We start from the raw sequence: 27,969 nt of genomic DNA, 5'->3' as shown, positions 1-27,969 counted from the left end.
CTCGTTGTTCGTTTTTATTGTTAACTTAGAAAAGTGTGTAGGAAATCACTCAGAGTGACTAAAGTTGTTTGAAATGTGCATAGGATAATGATGCACTAGTAACAAGTTGATTAAATTCCATATTTACAAGTTCAAAATTTCGTCCGTTATAGCAATTTAAAAACTTTCTTCGAATTTTTTTAAAACTTCATGCATGAGTGAACGCAAATATTTTCCATTTTTAAAAGGCCATAACTTAAAAAATACTGACCCAATCTTTCTCAAATTAGTCTTATTTTGCTCAAAAAAACTAGGTTCTACAACTGTGTAAAATTTCATGAAAATCTGTGACTATGGGTAACAAAATTCGGGATGATTTCACAAAGAATGTTCCTTTTAGTACTTTAGTGAATAGCTCAGTTGATTAGCGCGTGACTTTGTAAACAAAGAAGCTTCAAGATCAAGCGGCGCTGGTTCGACTCTCGGGGTGTGCATTTCAGCAACGCATTCTAAGAACTGCTCTCCATTCCGCTGACTATATGGATGGAATAATTTCCCAGCAACAACACTTTAACAATCGGAAACTTAACTCTGCCAATTTCGGTAACCGGCCCTGCGTCAAAAGCCTCCACAAGTATGCGAAACTACCAGGAATAACCTATCAAGGCTTTGTCAGTCCGAGGATAAAGATTCAAAAACCAACCGACCAGTAGCCTAAAGTAGAATGTTAAGAATGTACTTTGGCAAGTCGAGTCACTTACGTAAAATACACGATAAAAAATATCAAAAAAGCACAAGCAATAGACTGCAAGTTCCCTTGGTAAAGAGATGCTAAAAACATTGTTTGCTTTTAACGAATAAATCAAGAAAACATGTACAGAACGAGGCCAACTGAATTCATAGAACAGTAACTTTACAGCTTCCATACTTCCACACAAGTTTGAGCTCTATCCTGCCACGAATGTAGCCGAAGGTTGGTAGGAGATATGAGTAGACACGACGGGTACAATGCTTTGTAACCAAATTACTGTTATCTGTCCATAATCATTGAACTAAGAAGATTGTGAATTCTTTTTTTCAAACTTATTAAACTGAGTTGGTAAAACGAAGTCACGTGATTAACCAAAGCTTCTGATTGGAGCAGACACTTTCCTACGTCAGCATTGCGCTTGCTTAACCTGCAAGTAAAAAATGACGTCATAGCTCTTTGTGTGGCAAAATCTAAAGCCACGTTGACTGGTTGCATCCCAAGAGGGAGGAAATTTTAACAAAGTAACTCGCAAACAACCAAAAGACAACCTTCAAACCTGAAACAAAACGGTGCAAATGCTTCTCATTTTCTACACAAAATGCATTTTTGTCACATTGTTTTAAGCACAGTTAACCATGTAACGAACTGTCAAAATTTTTTAAGCATTTTAAATGATTCCCTAAGGCAACATTAACCTTTTTGAAAACTATTTTCAAGAGAGTGCAATTCAATCATAAAATCTGTTCACGTCAAACGATGTTTTATATTTTTCCCAAAACTTACAAAATCACGAGCATGACGGCCATCAGCGGGTACTGGGTAGTCGCTAGTACAATATTCGAGCTTGACAACCTAAAAGATTGTTGCAAACTATTGAAAACGGCTTAAACAGTAAACAAAATAATGGATTGTGGAGATCTTTAACTCTGACAAAGCATAATTTGAAGCTTAATCTATAGCGATTTCGCAAACATGTAGAGACTTTAAGCCACCGACATAGGTTAGGCTGAGGTCGGCAGTTTGAAGTGTCTATTTGTTGTCGCAGTGTCGCCAGCTATAACTTCTTTCTCTCCACAGAGCATAGCCCGAAAGAGTAACTATCGTTGAACCATTGTTGCTACCGTTGTGTCGTTCGCAAAGCCGTGTTTGTTCACAGAGTTATAAGAAACTAACTAAATCTAATCTACTGTGTGCTTCAAAATGAAATACAAAAACCAGGCACTTACTGAAAGGATGTTATTAATTGCTTCAAATCGTGCGCAGAAACAGATGCAGGAAGTTGTGGCATAAGATCTTGGAGCCTGAGAACCCAAATAACTATGATACTCACTTATGTGTAATAACAAATACTTAAGTGTAATACTTGAATACATCAACAAATAAGGCAAACCGGGGCGTGTTGTCACAGCAATTTTTTTGCACATTCCAAACTGTTTCCATACATTCCAAACATTCCGAAAATGTTTCCAAACATCCATTGTTTGGAAACATTCCAAACAATTTCAAAAACTGGGGACGTCACCCCCATCAACACAAGCCTTTTCTTTGAATTCTGTTTAATTTACGGATTTTTCTATTAACTTTATAGTGAAAACGTAACGCCAAAGTGCTAAAAAGTACATTTTAGGATTTCAAACCGTAAATATTTAACATAGGCTAATTTTAAGAGGGCCCTTTTTGCTAGAATTTGGGCGGGGGCCCCAAATGGACTTGATGCGGCACTGGTTAGCAGGTTTTAAGTTACTGCAAACGTGCAAAAGAACAGTCACAATTTTTTATTTTTACAAAAATTTGATTTTCTTAAAATCCTTTTGCGGTTAAAAAGTTTAACTAGTTGCAAAAGGAAGTGTAAGTGGACAGCGTACGAATGATATAACTAAATCACTTGCATTGTATATTATAGCAAAAGCACAAATCGAAAAACCCCAAACCTGTGACAACACGCCCCGGTTTGCCTTACATGTAGCCTCCTACATAAGTGCATCAATTAAATGTACATTAAACATGCGAAAGCCTGTTGTGGAGGAAAATACTGGCATAACCTCACCAAGCAAAACTCGTATACCTAAAGTAGAATATTTACTCTGATAAATTAAAGTGATGAAGCCATGCTTCTTCATCTCAGACAGCCAACCCCTCATTTTATATTAATTTAACGTCTGTAGACTGATTTAAAACGGCTTCTTGCATGAATTTTAATGCACTGATGTTACAACAAAAAGAAATTAATCAGCTATCCAGTTTAGCGCCACCAAGCTTAAACTCACGTCTTCGCAAGTTTCTCGTGCAAGATCTTTCTGCGGATCACGGTTTGATTTCTTGAATCGACGTGAGGATAAACCGGTGTTTCCACTTTGTCGGCTTTCTAAACAGAGGACAAGTTACTTATGCCAAGAAATAAACCATAAAGACAACTTAATTGTAAACCCAATTACACAATACACATTTAGGTAGTCGACTATGAGAACAAAGAGATGCATAACTCGGCCAATTGGTATGGTGAGCGATGCGCAATGCTTGCTTCTATGCAAGATATAAACTTGCGCTGGTGCCAAAGAGTACGTAGTACGGAAAATCGATAAAGTCGATGTGCATAGTGTTTGAAGACATAAAGTTTATGTTCAAATGTGGTAGTATAGCAATACACCGCAATCTACCAGTATCGCGTGTTTGTTTTGTTTAAAACGCAAAGTTTTAGATAAAATAACAGCTGTATCTTTTAAATAAATTTTGAATTGGATAAAATGTGATAATCACCACTTGGTTTTGTTTCGCGTCTTGAAACTGGACTTCCTTGGAAGTAAGATGTCCCTTGTAGAATTGTTCAACTCGTCGAGTGTAGATGTGAACCGCTTCTGTTTCGACTATTTTAGCTTTATCTGGCAGCACTGCATCGGAATAATATCGTTTCGGAAGAGAGTTCGCTTATTTTGTACCACAGAAAGACAGGCAAGGCACAATAACACAACAGGATTGAGCATAATATAAATATATTTTACATATTTACATATAATTGTAACAGTCGAAAGCTTTCTGCTTAACTTAACCCCTCATTAGGAATCTGAAAATATTTCAAACAAATTTCAAACAAAATACAAGTGAGATTAACCATGAGGTAAAACCGATGTGGCAGAAGTCGTGCTAATTAGTGTGAGCTTAAATGTTGAAAATCTTACCAGGGGCTTTGTCTCCGAGAACAATTTGATTCATTTTTTCTTTCAATAACTTTTGTTTATTCACTTTTCTAATCACTTTCATTTTTGATTCTTCATCTGCCTCCACATCCTGTACAAACACAAAGAAATCGTTGCGTTTCCATACTTTTCAAACAATCTCTGGTATCGCGGCTTTATATTATGGTGTTTATCATCCTTGATGCGAAAACCTTCCGTTTTCGACGTTTCAAGTGTCGCCTCTTCACTTGACATAAAAAGCTCTAAATTCACAGAAATGTTTGCTGATAATAAAATTGTGAACTTGCAATGAAGCCAGTGAAAGACAACCTACTGAAATTGCCACAAACGATATGTACTACAGTAGGCTTCGCTTATTCAGCCTACGGTTAATAGGCCCAACCTACCAGCTTATTAGCCCTATATTGTCGGGTCCAGAATTACTGAACGTAAAGGAGTGGCAGAGAATCGCCCTCGCTTAATAACCCAAATCATCCGGTCCCGACGTGGGCTTTAGAAGCGGAGATTATTGTACATTCATACCTGCGCTACAGGTTGAGCAGGTCGGTAGCCGAGGTAGACCAGGGAATCGTTAGTAATCCATTCCTTCAAGATGTTCAGAACAGGGTCGATAGAAACTTGATGCGTCCCCGACTGGGGTGGAGGCTTTTGGTAAGTTGTAGCAGGTTTAGGGGTAGCTTTGTTTTCTTGGTCCGATCTGTGGGGAGTCCGTGAAGAATTGGGTAGGGAAAAGTGGGGGTTATCGTGGGGAAGAACAGAAGACCCACAAGTATCAATTTCCGGGGCTTCTCCAGAGCTGCCAGATCCATCAGAGGATTCTGAAGGTAAAATGGTTTGAAAACGTCAATAAAAAAGTAACTTATTCTATAATCTTGATTTGCTAACATCCAAAAAAGGCTGCTAATTATTCTATAAACGGTAACCAAACAAATGTCCTTCTACTGCAGCTACGTCACCAAACTAATTAAACCAAAGGCACAAACAACCAAGCAACTGAACCGCGAATAAGAGCTCAATACTTGATGCAACGTCAGCAGCAAACATCAAGTGCACAGAAAATGTAAATTACGTCACCGAATGATAAAGACGTCGGATGGTGTGGAAACGGGTGTCGTTGCATCGAAGGCACGCACTCGTGTCGTGAGACAAATTTACAGAGCAATGATTTTGAGACACCTTGGCTACCTTCTACACAATGTACGGTTTTGTACAATCTTAGCTGACAGGCTTGGAAAAGATGATGGCAGTTCAAAAATTGTAGATTATTGTAATTCACAATTTCAATCGCACCTGCGCGTTTGTCGTCTTCGTTACAGGCAAACTGCACGAGATCTATTTCGTCACCTTTCAGGCCTGAACAGGATGAATCCAGTTCCACGGAAAGTATTCTGCAATGTGATACGTCACAGAATTTCTTTTACAGTGAGATTAAAAACAACAAAGGCAATTGCGAGCAAACAATCAATACCACTTATCGTAACACTGGTTCCAATCATTGAAGTGTGGGTGCATAATCCCTCGAGCTGAGAAGCACTCTTGACTTGAACGTGAACTGTTATTCAAAGATTCAAAAAGTTTTTACAGAGGATATGTTTGTTCGAAAAAACGCTCGTACTCTTCATTGTCTCTCAACCAAAGAGGTGTCGTTGATATCTGCTTTCTGACGTGTTCCGACGCTTTATAGCAAGCGTTGCTACAAAAATTCTTCCGATTCGTGATATCGTATACTTTGTTACTTGATATCTTGTATTGCTGCGAAAGAACCTGAAATAAACGTTGTGGTTACGTTAGCGAGTTAAAATAAACACAAAGAACAGTTCCGTTCATTTCTTACTTGAGATAGAGACTTAGTTTAGTTGAAATTTTTTTGTGGAGGGGGGACAAAATCAGCCACAAATCAACATTTTTTTCCGTTTTTTGGTCTAATGGTTACAGGTGTCGTCTCTGTAGCAGTAGACCCGGACCTGACAACAGATTGAGCCAAATCCAAGCCAATGAAAATTTAGCAGCAGTTCAGCGTTTCAAAGCTAACTTTTTGTCACCAGAAGGGCGAGCGCCAAACGCCATGTACAGTATTGTATACCACACGTAAATTATATAAAACCTAGCCCACTACATATATTTCACGTTCAATCGTTCATTCAGCTGCTTGGTCAAAATACTCCGAGGCGGAGACAGTTACTTCCCGACGAGGGACATTAATTTCAATGAAAACCAACAGCCAGTACGATTGAAACAGCCCCATGCAAAGTTGATCCTCTCACGTTTTTGAGCTTGTTGGCACAGAGGGGGTATCCACAAAGATGCACGATCGCTCTCTCTTCGACGACGTCGTTGTAGTGCTCCTTCGTGATGAGATTTATCTGAAAGGAGCATACAATGACTAAAAATGATTAATTTTTAAAACACAGTAGAACTCGGCCTATAGTGACACTTGAAGGGACCTTCGATTCACTATCAGAGTTGGATTAATTACAATTGTAATTAAATGTAATTAATTATTCATTTTCATGTAATTGTAATGGAGACCTTTTGTTGTTGTGTAATTGTAATTATACATTCAAAAAATTAATTCAACTCTAGTCACTATATAGACTTATAGAGAAATACCACTATGGCTGAGTTCTACCTGTGGTCTGAAAAATGGGCTTTGCATCAGATGCAACCATAGTGAAATGTCACTATAGCGAATTCAATGGTATTTGACTTTAACAAAAAATTGCATCACGTCAAAATGATGACTTTGATTTTGTAGTTTTTGTCGTAGGAAGGGTTATACTTGATGGTGAGAAGTTTAAATTGGAAGTTGACAAAAAAGGCAATAAAGCTCGCAAACGAATCCACCGGGGAAAAAACGTGCTTGTTTTGTAGAAACAACCCTAACCCGACACTGTCGTTGCCCACTGCACAGCCTAGCAGAGTATTGTGTTGGGCGAAAAGCACCTTCAATTAAAAAATTCGAGAATCAACAACTCCAACTGCAACATAGATCAATACAATACCGCATCGGTGAAAAAATGTTCGGTGATATTTTCTTCCAACAGTTCCTTCACCGTGTCATGAGCCCGCTTCTCAGCCAGTACTTTCCGTTTCACGTCCTCTGGCACTTTTTTGTTACTGTGAAATTCAAACCAAATGACTATCAAGCAAGGACATGAACGCTATCATGAATCCTTCAATTCAAAAACCAGTGAAACTACAATTTTAAGGAAGCAGTTTGTTTACGAGAATGGTATACTGAGTATGAAGATTATCAAAATACCTCAAATCACATGCAAAACACGGCTTACCCAAATATAATAGTTTCATCGGCTTTGCTTGACATATTTCACATTAAAAAAGCAAACACATCACCAACATGATCTTGCAATTTCCATGTAAAGGACAACAGCCATCAACATTTAGGTAACAACCTGAAATTTTTCGAAAATAATTTCACTACAACAAGAACATTACGACTAGTAAAGCCTTACACCAAGATAAGAGCAAGGGCTAGAACAAAACATCTTCTTCGTGTGAATTGAACGTCCGCAGTTGATGCAACGTCTACAGACGTTAAATCAATGTACGAAAGAAAGGAATTGCGTTCTGGGGTATTGTCGCGCGAGTAAACGGCTTCATATACACAACAACAGCAATCAGGCAAAAAATTGAAAAATGTGCTTAAAAAACACTCGGCAAGTGCTAACCAGCTAAAGCTGCCACAATAGGCAGATAAAACTATACAGAGAAAAAGAAAGCACATGTCTTGAAGGAGTGTTACTTAAAGGAGTAAAACAAGCAAAAAAACACTTTCAAAGTGGCTCATATTTACATATCAAATAAAAACCATCAAAAAAGTTAGAAATAAATTGTCTCAAGATCTAGGGGAATATATTTGTGATAATACACTTATGAATTTGCTTGGTTTGAATGAGAATGTTGATAAGTTGACGAAAGCGAATGGAGTGAGGTGGTATGGGCATGTTTTGAGAAGGGATGAAGATGATGTTTTGAGAAGAGCGCTGGAGTTGCAAGTGGGGGGTCGTAGAAAACAAGGAAGACCCAAGACAACGTGAAAAAGGCAAGTTGAGAAGGAAAGTAGCAAGATGGGCTTGACAAGAGAGGACGCGTTAGACAAATCGATGTGAGGCAGGGTGTGAAGGCGATTGCAGCACTTGGAGGTGAATCCGGCCACCCTCGGTAACGGGGACATCACCGGATTAAAACTGGACTACTACTACTACAATACAAGTTTACAGAAACCCATAAAAAGTAGCTGACTTTTACTTTCGCATAACGATCAACACCGCAAGCATGCTAATGTTGACAAATCATTACAGAAAATTCTTAAGGAAATCATCTGTGACACATAACAAGATGAAACAGCAGTGCCAGTGGAATATAATTGTCATTGCTCATATGCAACACAAGCAGAGAATTACAAAACTAAAAATAAATAAACAATCCACTTCTCTAGAAAAATGGGTAAGCGTAACTGAAATTGGTCCACATTCATAACACAGTCACCAGCGACTCAGTGTTGACATTTCTTTTCGCCTGGGGTAGAGCAGACAATTTCCCTGTCTCTTGTCAATCAATTCTAATCTGAAGGTGATCAAGAGTGGGATAACGAGAATAGTATCAACAAAATACATGTACCTACAAAGACAACAAAATCCATCATTTTACATTGATCCAACGTCTGCAGACGTTGAATCAATGTAAACATGATGAATATTGCTAACGGGGATACTCACTTCAATTCAATTTCAAGCATAAACGCTGAAATTACTAAAAAAAACAACATAAGCACAAAATGTATTGAAGGCAACACACGCATAAACACTGAAATTACTAAAAAAAAAACATAAGCACAAAACGTATTGAAGGCAACACAAAAGTGAACAGCACAAGAGCAGAGAACCCTGTTTCAAAACAAAGAAAGTAACTAGGGCGGAAAACTGGATAAACGAGTTTACTACTTTGCAACAGCATTGCGCGTTTGAGAATGTATGCAACGAACACCATGAACTATAGCAGCTAGTCGGAAGTTGATCAAAATGTACCATTGCTGAGCTAAATCGAAACTTATGCATGTGCTTCAGACGTTAAACATAAAATGAAAACACGATAAAAACATCATCCTAGATGTCTTCGTTCAGACAGGCAGACCTTCTGCATCATTTGGTAAAAGAAACGTTGCCAGCCAGTGCAACATATTATGATCTACACGCGAAAATTATCTAAATTCAAGAAAAAAAGGGTATTTGATCAACGGCCATATTTTCAGAGTAGATTGTGATCTTTGAGAAACAGCTGCAATGTGGTCTCTATGTGTTAAATAGTAACTTCTGCTAAGATCCACGAATTTAATCTAAAATCGATTGTAATGAGCAAGCAAGTTGCTAAAACTGTTATTTTTTGTTTTCAAAATTCATACTGCAAGAAAATAAATTGTGAGAGACAACTACAGGTTTTTTAGTTCATTATAATTTATAACAAAGCCATTTTCTCACATAGACCACAGTCGAAATACAGATGCCAAGTTATATTAGAAACACGTACTATACTGGCACAGCAGCAACAAATAGGATAAAATGGTCGCAAAAATGCTATCACAAGTCTAAGAAGTTAAGAATGTTTATGTTTAATTGTCTCAACTGGCTTAGTGGCGCTGGAAACTTGAGCACCAGCTGCTGACGATGTTGATGGCGAAGGATCTTCATTTATTGGAGGCAAGTTGGTGTTGGAGATCTCTTGGGAGTTACTCATCAGAGTGGAACCTTCGAGAACATGTCTTGTGAATCCAATTTCTCTGCAAAATTAGAATAAAAATCAACCAAGGGAGCCGGTGGCTTGAACACACAAACCGTGTAGAAGAAAATTAGTAAATCAGGTAGTGCACATCAAAAATTATAAATCACAGACTGTGTTTGACTGTTTGAGTCGTTTCTCTCTTTAGTCAGCAAGCTTCATATGTGATTAAAACTGTTTTCTGGATATTCAACACGATTTATTTGTACAAATTCTATTTTATCTTGTGTAAAGCTATTTTATGTGTTTATGATAAGATTAATGTGCAGAAAAATTTATTGGTTGTTGATAGTGTCTTTGCCTCTATCTAGATTACACAAATCTACATACACGTTTAAGATAGTAACGATTCCGCTTGGGTAGTAGGGTTCAGAAATGAAACAAGGTGATTTACCTTGTTTGCGATGGTGAAGGATTTGCTTCCTCATATGGTGGGGGATCACCTTAACAAAGAAAGTTAATCCTTTTAACAATTTAATAGAAATACAATGCTACACAGTCGGTATGTCTATGGCTAATTAACGTAAGTGTACTGTAAAAACATCACAAACACAATAATTCCAAAACATGTGATAAGAATGAATATAGAATTCACTAACAGGTCATACAGAAATGAGACAACTGACTAAAGGCCAAGTTTTCAATATTGTCTACTTGCACAGAAGTTGAAACTGCTACGTCATATGCTGATGTCCACTTTAGAGAATCAAACACTTCACTGATTAAGCATCGTATAAAACAATCAAACCTAAACTTTCAGGATCCAGCATCATTGATGAAGAGTCAGGTCGGGTACGACTTCCAGGAGAAGATGGTGGTCTAGACTCTGTGGTGTCCATAAATAAGTCATCGTCACTTGCTCTTGCTTCGTACTGAGGAGAACTTTGGGAAAAACGGGGTCCTTGAGAAACGTTGAGAGCTGGAGGAGATATGGGTGGATACTGGGGCTCAGGTGGGTAAGGAAGTTGGGTTGGATAGGGAAGAGTGTGTCTTCGCCTTATTCCTTCTCCGCTGACCTCAGTTGGAGGAAGTAAAGGAACGTCAGTTGTTGACGGATTGTTTGAATATGGCTCCCTTTGACATCCAGACGTTTGACCCTGATTAGGAAGGGGAGGGCTGGGCCGATTGTCGTCACGGTAACCAAACAAGCGTCGTACTGACGACCCCCAAGACTCGTCATTACTTGGATACTCGATAGCTGACCGTTGATGGGTTTGCATTGTGTTGATTATTTGGCGTTGATGTTCAAGTTGTTGCCTAAACCAAAGAAACTATATTTACTTAAAATGCTATAAATGGAAGAAATTATAATAAACTTAACAAAAAAGTATTGTTCATGTTTATGCAAAAAATATAAAAGATGTGACCTTTACAAAAACATAACATTAATAAACTATGAGATGCCGTCATAATACAAACAAAGCTTTGGCACAAAGCTGTGCTTGGCCCAATCTTTATACTGCAAGTAGGCCTACTCAATTATTCTAAAATTATGTAATACAGTATAAGACAGTCCCAAAGTTTTTTTGTTTTTTTTTATTTCAGCGAGTGATTGTCATTTCAAAAGCTGTCGTGATTTTAATTCGAATTTAAAAACGTGCAGTATCCAATGACAACTTTTCTTACTCAAATAAAGTGATCAACTCACTATGACAATGTATAAGTAATGAAGTATGCAATAACAATACAATTGACACACTTCAATTACAAGTTGAACATTACAGCGATGAAGCACGTTCTGTTACTTTGCGTATAGTCAAACGTCACCCACCACTAAATTTGCTTACCTAAGACTGCAAACCATTTCTTCATGATGTCTCGAATTGAGAGCATGTGTAGGAGGTGCTATCTCCAAGCCAGACCAAAATGGCAAATGCAAGTTCCAGGAATAACCAAGGCACACTGGGAGAATATAAATTGTGGTTTGCATACAATTTACGACGCAAAACGTTGTAGGCTAGGTACACTTTGACGTCAGACTATTTGGCACCAAGATGTTTTGTAACTTAAAGGGGTTCTGTATGTACGGAAGTTTGCATTGTATACTATTATTATGTGACGTTTTACAACGACTCTTCTTCCATTGCCCGGTTATACCGTTGTTTTATCATTACCAAAAACCCTATCGACCCAACCTTCTTCCACTGTAGATTCTAGAAGAACACACAGTTTTAAAAGAACTGAATGTCCTTTTTGCAAGCATGCTATTACTTCAGATCACAAAACAACATGGAGGAACGCTGCGATTCTTAAAGTTGAAAGTGATTACAAAAAACGAATATTTTCTGAAAGCTGGTTTGTCAATCAAAAGTAACATGCAGTGAATCGAAATAGTGACATTTTATTTCCTACGATTATACAAAAAAAAAAAAACTATATATTGTAAGTTCTGGTTTGGGGTATTTAAATTGGTTTCATGCTGATCATAAACTGAGCAGTGGTGCGTGTAGAATTCGATTCTTCATGATTAATACTGGGCGCTATCCCTCTCTGGTCTCAATTTAAGTTTCTTGTTGATTAATAACATTAAAATTCCTTTTTTAGTTTCAAAATTTAGGCACGATAATTTTATTTCGAAATTGAGATTCATTTTACATAATTATGTTTAATTGCTTTTGCAGCAACTTGGTTTTGTGTTCTGCCATGCTGGACAGGTAGTCATTACCTGAGCTGCCCCCTGAAGAAGTCAGTCGTGTCTGATTGACAAAACGTCGGAATAAAGAAAATTATCACCTCATAAGATACTTGACACTTGACTTAATGCAACAGAGAAAGAAAAACAAATTCTACAATCACAAGAAATATAAAGCTTTAAATAAGGAAATATCCCAATTATGCAAAGATGCTAAACAAAGGTGGTGGGAAAATCAATGCAGTGAAATAGAACAACTAGAAACATCTCATAAGTCACTTGAATTACACAATAAAGTTAAACAGCTAACATGTTTGAAGAAAGTTGAACAAGCAAACAGTAGCATCACGGATAGTGGAGGAAAAATGTTATTTCAGGAAGAGGATATAAAGAGTAGATGGGAAGAGTATGTAACAGAATTATATGATGATGATAGAACATGTATATATGCCTGAAATTACCAACAATGAAGAAGAAATATTGATATCTGAAGTTGAGAAAGCCATTCAAGATCTAAAATGTAATAAAGCTGCAGGAAAAGATAACATTTATCCAGAAATGCTAAAAACACTCAATGGCATAAGTTTAAAACGCATACACAAATTATGTAATGAAATTTATATGACTGGATTTATACCTAAAGAAATGAATGAAACTGTTTTTGTCAGACAACCAAAGAAATCCAAAGCAAAGAACTGCAGTGACTTTAGAACATTAAGTTTGATCAATCATGTACTGAAAATTTTGTTGAGAATAACTTTGTTTAGAAATCGAAAAACAAACTATTGAGAATGAGGTTAGCATGACTCAAAGTGGATTTATAACTGGTAAAGGAACACGAGAGGGTATACTTAATTTCAGAATAATTTGTGAGAGTTACAATGCAGTAAATAAAGATGTATATTGTATATGCATGTTTTATTGATTATGAGAAAGCATTTCATAAAGTTAACCATGAGAAACTGATTCATTGTTTGTCCAATATTGGTATGAATGGCAAAGACTTACGTTTTATTATCAATTTGTACTGGAATCAAAAAGCATTTATCGCATGGAAAAAGATTTGTCTAAAGGAATTGATATCAAGCGTGGAGTACGCCAAGGATGTGTACTTTCTCCATGTCTTTTTAATTTGTATATATACAGAAATGATTTTTCGACCCATTGATGATATAAAAGGGGTAAATGTTGGCGGATTGAACATAACAAATTTACGCTATGCTGATGATACTGTTCCATTCGCTGAGTCACAAGAAGATCTTCAAGAAATATTGGACAATGTTAACTCAATTGGTAAAGAATTTAATATGAAAATTAACGCTAAAAAGACCAAATTAATGATAATCTCAAAATCACCAGACACTCCAGTACTCCAAATTATAATTGAAAATGAAATTATACAAAAAGTAAAATCTTTTTCATATCTTTGACATTTAATAACTGAAGATGGGAGGTATGATTGAAATTGCAAGAACTACATTTGGAAAAATGAAAAATATTTTAACCAATCAACGTTTAAATTTATCAGTCTCAGGATCTTAAAATGCTATATCTGGTCGACCCTATAAATACAATTCTGAAACTTGGACAATGTCACAAAAAATGGAGAAACGGATCGATGCCTTCGAGCTCTGGACATACAGGCAATATGTTAAAAATTTCATGGAAACAAAAGATCACTAACGATGATGTATTATCCAAATTTAATTCAAACAAAATTCTCTTACAAATAGTTAAAAGAAGAAAATTGAAGTATTTCGGACACACAATAAGGCAAAACTCGTTACAAAGATCATTAATAGAAGGGAAGATAAACGGTAAAAGAAGTAAAGGCAGACCAAGAATGATTTGGACAACAAACATCGCAAAATGGACAAAATTAACTTATGAAAGTGCAGTACGAACAGCTCATGGTCGAGAACAATGGCGCATTGTATCCAACCCTCCATACGAGGAAGGAGCAAAATGATGATGATGATGATGATCACCTCATACATTTTGTGATAGTTCATTATTCTAAGAATAAATACAGATTATTCCTTGAAACACCTTGTGATAGTTTCTTGCTTTGGATTAGACGAGTGTTATTGAACAAAATGCCTGGTGAACAGTGCCATTCCATTTTTAGCGTCATTAGAAAATAAAATAATCGTTTTATAAATTCACCTTCTAGTTGGGCAATTATGAATATTTATTGTTTAAAACCGACCACTATATACCATTACAACGGTGTTCAGTTAACTATGACGTAATTGGCTATGACGTATGACAAAGCCAAGCCTACCTGTGAGCATAAGAAGGACACATAGCGCTACAACAATGATGAAAATAAAGGCTGGAATCCACAAAACTGCTGGGAGTTCAGAAAACATGTTCCGAAATGTTTTGCTGAATGCTTTTCCAAAATGAGAAAGTGGTTCCAAAAAAAACTCCGAAATTGTAACTGCTAGTACCTAAAGCGAATGTAGTTAAAAGAAATAGATTATTATTATAACATCAAGAATGTTTGAGCTTAAATCCATTTTAAGGGCCTGAGGAAGTTTAAACTTACAGCTTTAGCAAGGCAAGTAAACACACGGTATTAATTAAAAATTACACTGGTCAACAAATTTTAACTAAATTTTTTAATCAGAGGTACTTAAGTAAACTTTTCTAGGTAACTTTTTGGCGCTGATTCGGAATCTGCACTCGTTTTTTCTTTAGCACATCAGGTTTTGAAAATATCTGTACTTTAATAGTTTAGGTATTTTACGTATTTAGTTATAAAAAATACGTTTCAAACATCCCCAATGAGTCGCTATAAGCCAAATTTAAACAACAAAAATTCAAATATCTCAAAAACCTGGTGTGCTGGAGGAAAAATATGGACATTTCTGAATCAACGTCAAAAACCTTCAAAAATCGCCTAATCGGGTCTCTGATTAAAACGTGCTGTTGACCAGTGACATCATTTCAATTAGACTCGACCTCATAGCTAGTGTAAAATTCACGTGGTCTACAGTTTTAACAAGATTTAACAGTGCATTCCACATAATATACTGTATTGAATCTTGTATAAATGATCGTGAAAGCTCATTGGATTCCCACTGTGCTGCATGAATTCGCATTGGATTCCCACTGCGTAACTATTGTGAGAAAAGAGATGCGTAAACACAAGACATTTAGTTTCGTTTCCAAGTACCTTAGTTGGTGTCACCGTAAGAAAAGGACTTTCCACAAAATCTTTGTGATGCTGAGTGCAAGGGTCGTCCGCTGTGCTGTAACAAACAACATCTCTGTTGAAGCAAAATCACGTTATTTTATGGTAAAGCAGTGTCTAAGTAATACAGTTTTCCTGCTTCACGACGTGTCATTAGTATTCAACTATCCCAGACAGCAAATCGTTTTTTACGGTATCGCGACAATTCAAAGTCGATGATTCAAAGACGAAGGGTTAAGGTTAGGCTTAGGGTTAGTGTTAGGGTTATCGTCAATAATTAATGGCTTTGAATTTACCGCTTTGAATTATCAGCTTTGAATTGACGCATAACCTTTTTTTACATTGACTTAACGTTTGCATATGTTGAATCAATAGAAAAAAACAACTAATTTGCTGTTTGAGTAATCAACGGTGAAGTTGCAATGTCATAAGTATCATATTGAACTTTTTGCTACAAAAACCTGAAAGTGTTCCTAAAAGTGGCTGCGATTGTCTCAAAATAGGTCATCTGCTTTTCCCCGTTCACGCAGTAATCTGGAATACTCTTGGACACGGCGGCATTGCGTTTTGCAACGGCAATCTAAAGCAACAAAAGTTGAAAAAATTCAACAACATCAAAATATATCCAGTCAACAAGAAATAGTACGGGCACATTGCAAGAAGCAACAATTGCTTAATTAAAGCAACATTGCTTAAATAGAAAACGAAATGCTGACTCCGATGATGAGGTAAACGGACCAAAGGATGGGACAAAAAGAAATACATTAACATTAAGCAAATCACGGAAGTAAAAGGGGCACGATTTCATACCATTAACGGACGTTACAACAAATGGTACTATTACTAGCAAGTAGTCAATAATATTATGGAAGGGAAATCAGCGGTTCAGACGGTTGGTAACTTGTAAGCAGATGAAGATTACTTGCATTTTATTGTATATAGTAATACAATCATAATTCAAAATCATATATATGGTAGATCAGGTCATTCCATATAGCAGTAGAGTTTTCCACACCTGATACTGATGGATGTATGTCCAAGTGTAGCTGACAAGGAGCATGAGGATGCAAAACCTCTTTAGTTGTGTTGACCAAGATATACGGCTGAAGTACTCCAGAGTAAGAATCGTCATAACCAACAGCGCCACCATGCAGCACTAAAAAATTAAACACATACAATGCTACAAAACTACAAATTCACGGTGCTTAGTTAACCTCATGAAAACAATACTTCATTGTTCAAGATAGAAAAGTTTGAAACTGTCAGAAAAACAGAAACATTTGTTGCATTTCATGTAGTCTTATTATGAAGAGCTACAATCTTCAGTATGTATCATGGCCACCGTATACGGCTGAGGTAACAAATGCAATTAGCCTTGTTAATTTAAATATGTATGTGTTGATCAAGGGAAAAAAGCAGGAACTGAGGTAAAATATTCTGTTCAGCTACCAACACATATAACAATAACATGCGTACAAATAGTTTACATGCAACAGTTAACTGGTGGGAACAGCAAACGAAATATATATACAGTATAGACATCTTAAAGTATAACAGGTCATATATTTCTTAACCGAAATGAACAACATTACCTTTATTGCATCATCAACTGTCACATGAAAGTAATGTTCAAACTTCCAAAACCAGTTATTGTTGTGATTCTGCCTGTAAAAGTCAAATTCTCGAAAGGAGTCCTCAACCTTCTGCAATACTTCCTGAAAAAATGTATGCATTAAATTTGTCGGAATGGCCCGTTTCGGTGAGTCCGTTTCGGTGAGTCCGATTCGGTGAGTCCGATTCGGTGAGTCCGATTCGGTGAGTCCGATCCCTTAACGGGGGATTTTTTCAATTTTTTTTTTTAATTATCGGGTACCGTAGCCTAATTATCATTGCCGTTTTAGGGTTAGGGGTTAGGAGTTAGGGTTAGGGGTTAGAGGTTAGGAACTTACCGAATCAGACTCACCGAATCGGACTCACCGAATAGTAGCAGACCCTAAATTTGTAGTGGTATATATTTTACACAGCAAACATATAATGTGAAAAAACTAGCCGTACAAAATGTGGTTGCGAGCAATTCTCCTAAATGAATAAATATAATTTAAGGCAGTTCAAGGCTATCTAAAATCAAATTTTCATCAAGACACAAGATTGAATTAGAAAATAGTTGGATAAAGACATTTGAAAATCCAGTTGTAACTAGCACAGAACTCGTATATACATATTGTAAAAAAGCACCTGAATAGCAACTGTGTCTGGTTGAGCACAGAACTCTTCCAAGAAATTCCAATCGCGTTGATTCAATCGAACCATGATTTGGTAATCTGAGTTATCTGTCGGCTGTTATAATAAATGCATAAGGTTTGGAATTGTACTACTGCCATAATAGAGTTCTTGTAACTTCATAATTGTACCAGTATATCTCATAAAATAATTAATAGATAATGATAGACATAAAAAAGTGAGTGCAAAAATGTTAGTGACAAAATCGTATGAGTATGAAAAAAAAACAACATATATAAATGTCTAAACCATGTTATGTTTCAGTCATAGTACCTTTCCAACAGCTGACAATTTCTCCAAAAAAAATGCGACAAACCGTCTCATGAAAATTGAACCTAAAAAAATAAAATGCATTATTATCACATACATTACTACTATATTATTATCACTATCACATATAAAAATCAATAGAAAATTTACAAACTTTTACGATTCAAGAATAAACTATGAAATATATACCGTACAGGGTTCGATCTTAGCACTGGCCCTCTGGCCAATGTCTAGTGCGAGTTCCCCGTGGACCAGTACGAATCATTTCACACTGGTCCGACTTTCCAGTGCGAAAATATCATCGTATTATGTCGTTTGATCGTTTAGGGTGCGTGGTTCTCATTTGCGCTTCTCTTCAAACAATAAAACACATGATCCGTGCGTGTTAAACCGTAAGAAAAAGGCAATCGCAACATCACGTGTTAAATCGTAAGAAAAAAGCAATTGCAACATCACATGACGGTGTTAAATCGTAAGACTCAACGTAGATTGAATGTCTTGCCTAGATAAACTGTTGTTACTGTTATTGCCATTGTATATATATATCCAATTTATCCATGTTATTGCCACCATTCATTATTGTCGTTTTAAGGTGGTTTTCCCTGGGTTGGCCTCGTGCTTCCCACAACAATCTTGTTTTTATCAGTAAACGGGATGGACCAGTGGTTTTCCCTGGGTTGGCCTCGTGCTTACCACGACAATCTTGTTTTTATCAGTAAACGGGTTGGACCAGTGCGATCTCATGCGGACCAGTGCAAATGGTGAGGCACTGGTCCGGTTGGCCAGTGCGAGAAAAAGTTAAGGTTGAACCCTGCCGTATCATATACAGTAAGGCCTTTAAATTTTTTCTAAAACACATTTACAGTTTACATATATATATTAGGGTGTTGCAAATTTTGTGACTTATGTTGTAAGTATGTTTTTCAGGTTGGGAATTGTGCAAAATTGGCCCAAAAATATTATTTTTTGAAAAATTTTAAGGTTTAGGGGTCCCACGCTCACCCCCCATTTTTGTCGTTTGATGGTTATGGCAAAATCTTCAATCACTTGTAAAAAATTCATTTTTGAAGGTAAGTATGACATGTCACATATCATTTCAATCAGGATTTGAAGAAGAATCTGTTGCTATAAACAAAAAAATGTTCAGCTCTAAAAAAAAAAAAATTGAGATTTATAAAAAAAAATTCTGTATCATTTTATTGAGACCGATTTTGATCACTCATACCATGACATATTCATTTAATCAAATTGTAGTCTAATTATTACAATAATCAATGTGTTTTTCTGAAAGTTCCAACAAATATGCAAAAATGTTTCACAAAATTCCAAAAAATATTTCAATTCGCATTGTCATGTCAATTCACATCATCATCATCATAATCCATCGTCGGTTTGTTCCCCACTAGTGGGGGTGGCCGATTGTTACTCACGTCACGTCCTACTCATAACTTCTCGAGATCAACTGTCATTGTGGTGACATATGCTCGAATTTTGTCATCAGTTTGTTTCATTTCCTCGTCAGACATTGTGTCATCACTGTCTTTTACTTTTCTCTGCTTTAAGCATCTTGCCATGTTACCTATCAGTCTCTCATTTGCCATCTGATTGTTTTTGAATGATTGATAGCCAATCTTTTGGTTGGCCCAGGAATAGACAAAGAGAACACTGGCTTGTGATATCGAAAAATGCAACCAGTGGGCGATTGCTCCAAAGTAAATGCGTGATATCCACCAAAGAAGTTGATATTTTCGACACTTCGGCAGTTGGCACAGGAGGATTTGTGGAATGGCAAGACAATGCAACGATTTTTGGAGACAACCAGGCCTTCGTATGTTTCAAAAAGCACTCCCTTGTGTGTTTCACGATTTCAGGTTGAGACGATTTCATCAAATTACGGTTTAACAACACTAAAGCAGGTCCTTCTACAGCACTTGGTCTGGTGTAAATTGAGAAGAACATTTGGGCGTAAACATCCACAACAAACTGACATATAGATTCAAGTACTGCTGATTGTGATATAGTCAATTTAAAAGGATGAAAATTTAGAATTCTCAGCTATCCATTGGCTTTCGTCAGCCATCTTGGATGGTGAATGGTTTCTTGCCGTCGAAATAGATATTTGCATATTGCTTGAGGAACATCCATAAATGTGAAGCACACAAGAGCTAAAAGACAGGCTTGGTCATCTCTCATGGACTGTTGATTGCTTCTGGATAGATGGCACAACAAAACTTCCAAGCAGTCTTTTATGTCTTTTATGAAATGCATAGACCTGGGTCAACAACTCATTTGTTGTCATACCACTGCCCCAAGCCTCAAGGCTAGTTAGCATACATAAAGGATATTGACACACAAGCATGGTTCATGGACTTGTGATGCTCACAAAGTCCAGAATTTGAAATAAATGAGTGCTTGACGAATAACCATGGTTGACCCAACCCTAAGTTCATACCGAAGCTTAGGTGGTGGCAGTTAAACAAAGGTTGTAGTTTTAACTTTCAATCCTGAAATTATTGAGTTTTTGTTTTTGAATAAAACACGATTTTTGTTTACATCAACATATTCTTCTTTGAATCTTGATTGAAATGATATGTGACATGTCATACTTAACTTCAAAAATGTAAGTTTTACATGCGATTGAAGATTGTACCATAATCATCAAAGGATGAAAAATTGGGGGTGAGCGTGGGACCGCTAAAACTTAAAAATTTTCAAAAATATTTTTTTTGAGCCAGTTTTACAAAATTCCCAACCTGAAAATAATACTTATATACCAAAATAATTTCAAATTTTTTTCAAAAAATGCAACACCCTAATATATATATACAACACAAACACAACAAGCTATTTTCATCATGACCATACAATTACAATATGTAACACTCAAGTCCTTACAAGAACCATTATGTAAAATTGCAAAGTTTAAGGCTACAGAGAGGCTTTTTTAGTTTAAAGATAAACCATCTCACAATCACTTAACTTATTAGATTACAAACCTTCATGAACTTCACTACATTGCTCTACTGGCTGCAAGGATGGCACATTTGGGCATTCAACTTTGGGACAATTTTCTTCAGCAAATGTTTTGTCAGAATTTTCTTGCTCACTTGAAGCCCCTTGCATGTTATTTGGTGATTCCAGTTCAAACTTTTCAGTTTGTTCAACACTTTTTGCTTTCTCCTGTTAAAATAATGAGTTTTTTTTTATGAAGGAATGCAAGATTTTAGTTGTAATGATTTGGCATAGGCTTAGTTCAAGTAAGCACACTCCTTTAAAACTGAGTTAATAACACAGTATGATAACAAGTAGTTAGAGTTGTAAAACTTATCTACAACTTTTCATTGTTATTATTTTATCTAACATAAAAATTGATGTTGACTTTGCACTGTCAATTATGAGTCACTCGTACATAGTTTGAACACATCTATGTTTTTTGAAATGGTAATTCTATTTTGAAATTTATTTTTCTGATAACTGTGATGTCCAAATATTTTTGCAATGTTTGTATCAACCTATGTAGATTGCAGAGTGTAGACCTACGCAAAGATCTATCCAATCTGTTATTTGTGATTATTGGTTACATTTAAAATGCATTGGGGTAACTACTAAACAAATTTCTATTCCTGGAAACATTAATAAACCTTATTATTGTGCATGTTGTCTGCAGGATGGGTTACCATTTTAAGGAATTTCTGATGTTTTGCAAAACTTAATTAATACTGATATGTAGTGAAGTAAAGTGCTACGCATCACACAACAATGTTTTATTGATTATGTTTTGCTTATTTGTTCGAGTGACAGGTGACTTTGGTCCTTTGCAGCCATCCTTGCTGTGCAAATTATTTGGCAGTGGCTATTTGACCGCCGCCGGTCTTTGAATCTGAAACACTATTTGACCGGTCATGACGTCATTATATAGGCACTTTTTTCTTCGTGTGAATTGCCGAATGCGTCGTTTGGCAAACACGGTCACATCCTCTTATGATGAACGGAAAATTATTCAGAGAAATTCTCAAATTCAAGAAAAATAAAAAACTCTAACTTTATTATTCATTAAAAGTATTATTGACCCAAAAAGAATGTCTAAAAAGACATTACGAAAAGTAACTACGGACAAAGGCCAGTGTTTCGATCTTCCGATCTCTTCAGCGTAGTAAAGTGAAAGTAGAAAGTTGTCTTGAAGAGTTGGTCGAGATGATGATTTGAAACTTGTGTGATTGTTGTGCGACAAGGAGACTGGATTTAAGTTTTAAATTTGGACCTCAGCGAAACGTAGCTTTATAGCCTACTAGAAGGTGTGATTTTTTTGAGAGAATTTGTGCTAAGGAATGGCAGGAATTTGTTAAAAATAAAAACTAGAAAAGAAGACAAGAATTTGCAACTGAGCTAGGACAAAACAATCATCTGAGATGGATCTAAAATACAAGAAATTAGATACTAGCGGCACATATAAGTATTAAAATTCAAAGAAAATGAAGGGGTGTACCAGCAAACATCTATAGGATTGGCCCATGATACAAGAGAAGGATCCCCAGAGGATACACACTGATATAAATGAATCAACAAGTGAATAAAAAAATAACAGTTAACCTCTCAAGTACATGTAGCTCCACACAGAGTGAAATTTACATGCCTTTACATGAGTCAATAGGCATGTAAATTTCACTCTGTGTGGAGCTACATGTACTTGAGAGGTTAACTGTTATTTTTTTATTCACTTGTTGATTCATTTATATCAGTGTGTATCCTCTGGGGATCCTTCTCTTGTATCATGGGCCAATCCTATAGATGTTTGCTGGTACACCCCTTCATTTTCTTTGAATTTTAATACTTATATGTGCCGCTAGTATCTAATTTCTTGTATTTTAGATCCATCTCAGATGATTGTTTTGTCCTAGCTCAGTTGCAAATTCTTGTCTTCTTTTCTAGTTTTTATTTTTAACAAATTCCTGCCATTCCTTAGCACAAATTCTCTCAAAAAAATCACACCTTCTAGTAGGCTATAAAGCTACGTTTCGCTGAGGTCCAAATTTAAAACTTAAATCCAGTCTCATTGTCGCACAACAATCACACAAGTTTCAAATCATCATCTCGACCAACTCTTCAAGACAACTTTCTACTTTCACTTTACTACGCTGAAGAGATCGGAAGATCGAAACACTGGCCTTTGTCCGTAGTTACTTTTCGTAATGTCTTTTTAGACATTCTTTTTGGGTCAATAATACTTTTAAAGAAATAAAAAAGAGTCAAAAGGCATGTAAATTTCACTCTGTGTGGAGCTACATGTACTTGAGAGGTTAACTGTTATTTTTTTATTCACTTGTTGATTCATTTATATCAGTGTGTATCCTCTGGGGATCCTTCTCTTGTATCATGGGCCAATCCTATAGATGTTTGCTGGTACACCCCTTCATTTTCTTTGAATTTTATTATTCATATTTGAAAAGACATAAAAAATTGGGCTGTAGGCTACTCAAATTAAAAATTGACCACAAAAATGCAGCAACCCAACGATTGAGTCACTTCGGGTCAAAATTAAATTTAAAATTTAAAAAAAAAAACGCTTCTGTGTAGTATCGAACTCATTCCCTCTGGAACACCAACCCGAGACGTATCCTAAGCGCCACCGAATCACTTGAACGTAATTGTTGAATTTAGAACTTATATAGGCACTCTTCTCGTCTTTTGCTTTGAAAGAGAAAAAGAAAAAAGTGCCTATATAGTGACGTCATGACCGGTAAAATAGTGTTTCAGATTCAAAGACCGGCGCCGGTCAAATAGCCACTGCCAAATTATTTTTATTCATTGGCCAGCAGAAAAAAAATTAAACTGAATTGAAGTTTTGCTTATTGTGATGACATGCAGTTTACTGTGATCACAGATACATTCAGTCTTCAAGTCAGCTGTTATTCATATTTTTCCATGTTATTAAGTATATTTACCAAGACACAGCTGCATGCTCTAGAGCGGTGTCTAACCCAAGTTCTTTCAAATGTCGCACAGACGTTCTCACCACTCGGCCGTGGAACCGACAAAATAATTATTTATCAAATTGCTCTCAGCTTTTACCATGAGAGTTTTTAGAAACACTATTGTAATTAATAAAATATATTCACAACCACTAGAAACAGCAACCTATACTTGTATCCCAATTACCTCTGGTTGACGATTAGTCTTTGTAACATAATCAAATGTCACCATGTTTCCAGGATCAACCCAATGGTCAGGCTTTTCAAAAGCACTCACAATTGAGATTATGAAAATGCACCATAAAGACACAATTGTAAACAATTTATTTCTCATTATTACATGGAAAATATCTTCTTAAGTTGCTTAAGGTGAAATTTAGTTTTCAAGTTGACAATCTACACATTGAGATAGAATAGTTCAGATTTGCATTAAACATTAGGTAAATATTAAGCCCAAGCATAAATGTTAAAGTAAAGTGTGATGATATGTACACCTACCCTATAGTAAGTTACCGGGTATATAAAATGTATATTTTAGTAGCCGATGTATTTGAAAAGCCTAGCAATACTAAAATTTATCAGAACTATTCTATTTATAATGGTAATAGTTACGCTAACTTATGGACGGAAGCTAGCTAGAAATGTCAACCAACGCGTGCGGGCATTTGGAGTCGAGAACAGTCAGGCAAAATTCAAGAGTGAATTAAAATTCCAAAACAAAATTTTGGTGGCAACACGGCTACAGCAAATTGTTGGTAACGCCTAGAACATCACACAACTAAGGCGAAAGAGCCATGTCCATTGAGTCCTGTCTTTGTCTTTGTCATGAGTTACCAAGGGAGGTGGGGGGACTTATATACCAGTCCCAGGTATACAAGTTCTCTCATTTTCGCAAACCATTATTTTTTTCCCGATTAGTTCTCTTTTTTCAATTTCTCTTTCGCCTGAGTTGTGTGATGTTCTAGATTTTTCCCAAAATGTTGCAAACCAAGCGTGAAACGATTCCATTATGACTGGTAAAAACTGAAATTGTAGGGGGTTTGATTCTTGTGCTCTGTGCAGTTTTGTTTCTTTCTATTTTTGACAAATAAAATAACAACAATATCTGAAAAAAGCCTTACACTCAGAGAAATTAAAACAATACACACAACCTTGTTTTGCTTAGTATATGTTCGGGTGACAGCTGACTTTGGTGACCTTTTGGTCTTTCGCTGCCAATCCTTTCTGTGCGAATTGTTTTTGTACATTGTGTTGTGTATATTTTTGTTGATTTGCCAGCAGAAAAAATAAATAAACTGAACTAAACAACATGCACTTTTATTCCAAAATAGCTATCACATCAAATAAAAAAAAAACATCTTTACATTACAATACTTTTAAATTTAAATAAAATGTTTTTTTAAAGAATCCATGCAAAAATCACCCCTAAACATATCATTTTCTTATTTCTATGCACATAATCTTTAGGTTTTTCATTGGCTTGTTTTGTTATTTTACTGTTACATTTAAACAGCACAGATTAAGTTGTTTTTTTTTGTGTTACTTCCAGGGATATTCTCTTCTAGGTGTGGTGGCTGTGCAAATTAATGATAGTTAATTGTCTGTTAAATGAAATTATGTTTTCCTGGTGGATATTCTAACTACAGTAGAACCATAGATGGTAGAACTCGGTTAATCCGGATCTTCGCCTAATCCGGATGAAACTGGAAGTACAAATGATTTGTAATCTTTTTCTTGAGAAACGGCTTCGGATTATCCGGATTATTTAATCCGGATCTTCGCCTATTCCAGACAAAAGTTGCGCTTTCTCTATCGCTTTATCCGGATTTTCCCGACAGTTTTGCCATTTTATGCTAAAACGTAACGTGGCTTATTGCGAGAAATTTCTTATCTATTGTTCCATTAATGTGACGCAATAAATTATTGCGGATTTCTTCTTTTCATGAACAGTAATCCCTCCTAACGCAAAATTCGTGCGCAAATGCTCAAACTCGTACTGTAACTTGAAAAGATGTCGGTGGAATTTTCGGAGGTATGTCGGTGATGTTTTTCCAATAGAAGACTTTGTTTGATTTTTTGTAAGTTTTCCAAAGAAACTCGTTTTCTGTAACTGTTATCAAAAGTTTTGAGTTACTACAGATTATTCCGACACGCATGTCTGAAGATATAACTTTTGCCAGTGTGTTCTTGCGTTAGACGCAGAGTCTACAAATACATTCGTTTTACATGCATACTGCATTTCAAAAGAATTCTATCGTAATATAGTGATCGCGCGTCTCGGAATTTGCAGATGACCACACTAATGCGTTCAATTTCGGTGATTTTTACCGATACCCTTCTATCTAGGTAACGTCAGGCTTGATAGAACCGTCATCGGTTAATCCGGATCTTCGCCTAATCCGGATGGAATCGTCGGTCAAATCGAATCCGGATTAACCGAGTTCTACTGTAATTTGACTATCTGACTCTATTAAACTATTCTACACAATTATTACTCGAATTATAAAATTTAGCTATCAGAAAGTTTTCATATGATATTGTAGACCTATAACAAAAATGAATTTAAACATTACAGAATAACGAAACAGTCAATAAAAGGTTACGAATTATCACATTGTAACAGTCATCCATATTGTATAATGTAGGCTATAGGCCTACGTTCTAATTTTTATTCTCTCTCAGTCTCTCGTGTTGTTGTTCGTCTCTCTTCGTCAAAGGGCGAATCTGAACTGTTTTATTTTCTTTTCCCTTTCTTCTATTTAAAGCAGTTCGGATGGAAAATTACAAAATCTTTAGAAAATGACGTAGGCCTATGGGTTAAAATGGTTCACCAACTGTTAGGAAGGAAAACGTGTTTGGCATAATACTGGATTGTTACAACAGTGATTTCCAAGCACTATTTATGCATATTTTAAACCATGGAGACCTTTATAGCCTACACAGGCCATGACAACGTGAAGCTTAAAATTTGACTGAAGCTTGATCTGTTGGTAGCTAAAATAGATAGTAGGCCTAGGCTATAAGTTTGATCATTTGAGTATTAATTAATAAATGTAGTCTTTGTGTGCAAAGACGAAGGAGGAAGCGGCAGAGGGGCTGATGGAGACTTGAAGAACAGCGACGGAAGATAGAGGCATAAAAATAAGCAGGCAAAGGACAAAATATCTCAAACTCCGGAGGTCAACAGAAGATAATGAAGAAGAAAATGAGACAGAAATACAACTGCAAGGAAAAACGGTGAAACAAGTTTCAGAATTCAAACATCTTGGTTCGACAGTTCAAGAGAACGGAACGATTGACACTTGGACAGAGAAGTGACAAAGAGATGTCAGGCAAGATGGGGAACGTGGAAGAAAATAACAGTAGTCGTTTGTTAGAAAGGTGCCAGAAAAACTAAAAGGAAACTTTATAAAACAACAGTAAGACTAGCAATGTTGTATGACAGGGTTACTCAAGAAATGTTAATAAAGGTCCAGTGTGACAAATTGAATGCTTTTAGCGGTCTGGTGAATAAATTATTTCATACGCAACCACGAAAGTTAAAGTATCAATGATAGTAACGAACCATTTTCAAGTAAAACGTACTCCTCCAGGATTTTTGACAAAGTGTTGGGGGGCCCCGACCCCAGATAGGCCTACTAGGATAATCACAGAAGAAAATGCTTTCTTCCAGTAGAAATGTGTTGAGAAAAGAAAGAGGCCCAGAAATGTGGCAATGAGATTATTCTTCTGAAGACCCGAGGTCCACTATCAACACTTAGAAGGTCCGGATTCGGACCGCGGTTCGCCAGTTGAGTAGCCCTGTTGTATGAGATGCAAGCGGTAGCCCTGACAAAAACACTGGAAGGAAAAATGCAAGTGACAGAAATGAAAATGTTGCGATGGTCTTTGGGGTTGAC

The 27,969-nt window shown here is 36.3% G+C and overlaps 2 protein-coding genes across 2 annotated transcripts; both read right to left on the bottom strand.

Annotated features, from left to right (window-relative positions):
- Positions 1-785: 785 nt before the first annotated feature.
- LOC145770849 (RNA polymerase II subunit B1 CTD phosphatase Rpap2-like) lies at positions 786-9,490 on the bottom strand. Its single transcript, XM_082582584.1, has 12 exons — positions 7,215-9,490; positions 6,927-7,041; positions 6,189-6,287; positions 5,540-5,688; positions 5,215-5,312; positions 4,447-4,742; positions 3,907-4,015; positions 3,488-3,618; positions 2,998-3,095; positions 1,957-2,031; positions 1,514-1,582; positions 786-1,157 (listed from the first exon to the last, which is right to left on the bottom strand). Exons 1-12 carry the CDS (start codon positions 7,247-7,249, stop codon positions 1,010-1,012), a joined length of 1,422 nt encoding a protein of 473 aa, XP_082438710.1. The 5' UTR covers positions 7,250-9,490; the 3' UTR covers positions 786-1,009.
- LOC145770847 (uncharacterized) lies at positions 7,338-21,253 on the bottom strand. The gene is made up of 12 exons (XM_082582583.1): positions 21,098-21,253; positions 18,105-18,166; positions 17,787-17,888; positions 17,144-17,266; positions 16,567-16,707; positions 16,013-16,131; positions 15,534-15,609; positions 14,637-14,805; positions 11,508-11,622; positions 10,469-10,977; positions 10,115-10,163; positions 7,338-9,721 (listed from the first exon to the last, which is right to left on the bottom strand). The coding sequence occupies exons 1-12, from the start codon at positions 21,222-21,224 to the stop codon at positions 9,538-9,540; spliced, it is 1,776 nt and encodes a 591-aa protein (XP_082438709.1). The 5' UTR covers positions 21,225-21,253; the 3' UTR covers positions 7,338-9,537.
- Positions 21,254-27,969: the final 6,716 nt, after the last annotated feature.

Source organism: Aplidium turbinatum, chromosome 5, assembly GCF_918807975.1.
Source record: "Aplidium turbinatum chromosome 5, kaAplTurb1.1, whole genome shotgun sequence".
Classification (NCBI taxonomy): domain Eukaryota; kingdom Metazoa; phylum Chordata; class Ascidiacea; order Aplousobranchia; family Polyclinidae; genus Aplidium; species Aplidium turbinatum.
This window is presented reverse-complemented; position numbering and strand designations above follow the sequence as displayed.

What these genes read in the sequence shown, in the direction of transcription:
- LOC145770849 (XM_082582584.1), bottom strand. Translation starts at nt 7,249, where the DNA reads ATGTCAAGCAAAGCCGATGAAACTATTATATTTGG. An exon ending in ACGCGAAACAAAACCAAGTG is followed by an intron (nt 3,096 to 3,487) that starts GTGATTATCACA and finishes TCCTCTGTTTAG; the next exon opens with AAAGCCGACAAAGTGGAAAC. An exon ending in GCCGTCATGCTCGTGATTTT is followed by an intron (nt 1,158 to 1,513) that starts GTAAGTTTTGGG and finishes TTTTACTTGCAG; the next exon opens with GTTAAGCAAGCGCAATGCTG.
- LOC145770847 (XM_082582583.1), bottom strand. Translation starts at nt 21,224, where the DNA reads ATGCAAGGGGCTTCAAGTGAGCAAGAAAATTCTGACAAAACATTTGCT. An exon ending in CAGTTGATGATGCAATAAAG is followed by an intron (nt 16,708 to 17,143) that starts GTAATGTTGTTC and finishes TTAATTTTTTAG; the next exon opens with TGCTGCATGGTGGCGCTGTT. An exon ending in GCTGGATCCTGAAAGTTTAG is followed by an intron (nt 10,164 to 10,468) that starts GTTTGATTGTTT and finishes TTCTTTGTTAAG; the next exon opens with GTGATCCCCCACCATATGAG.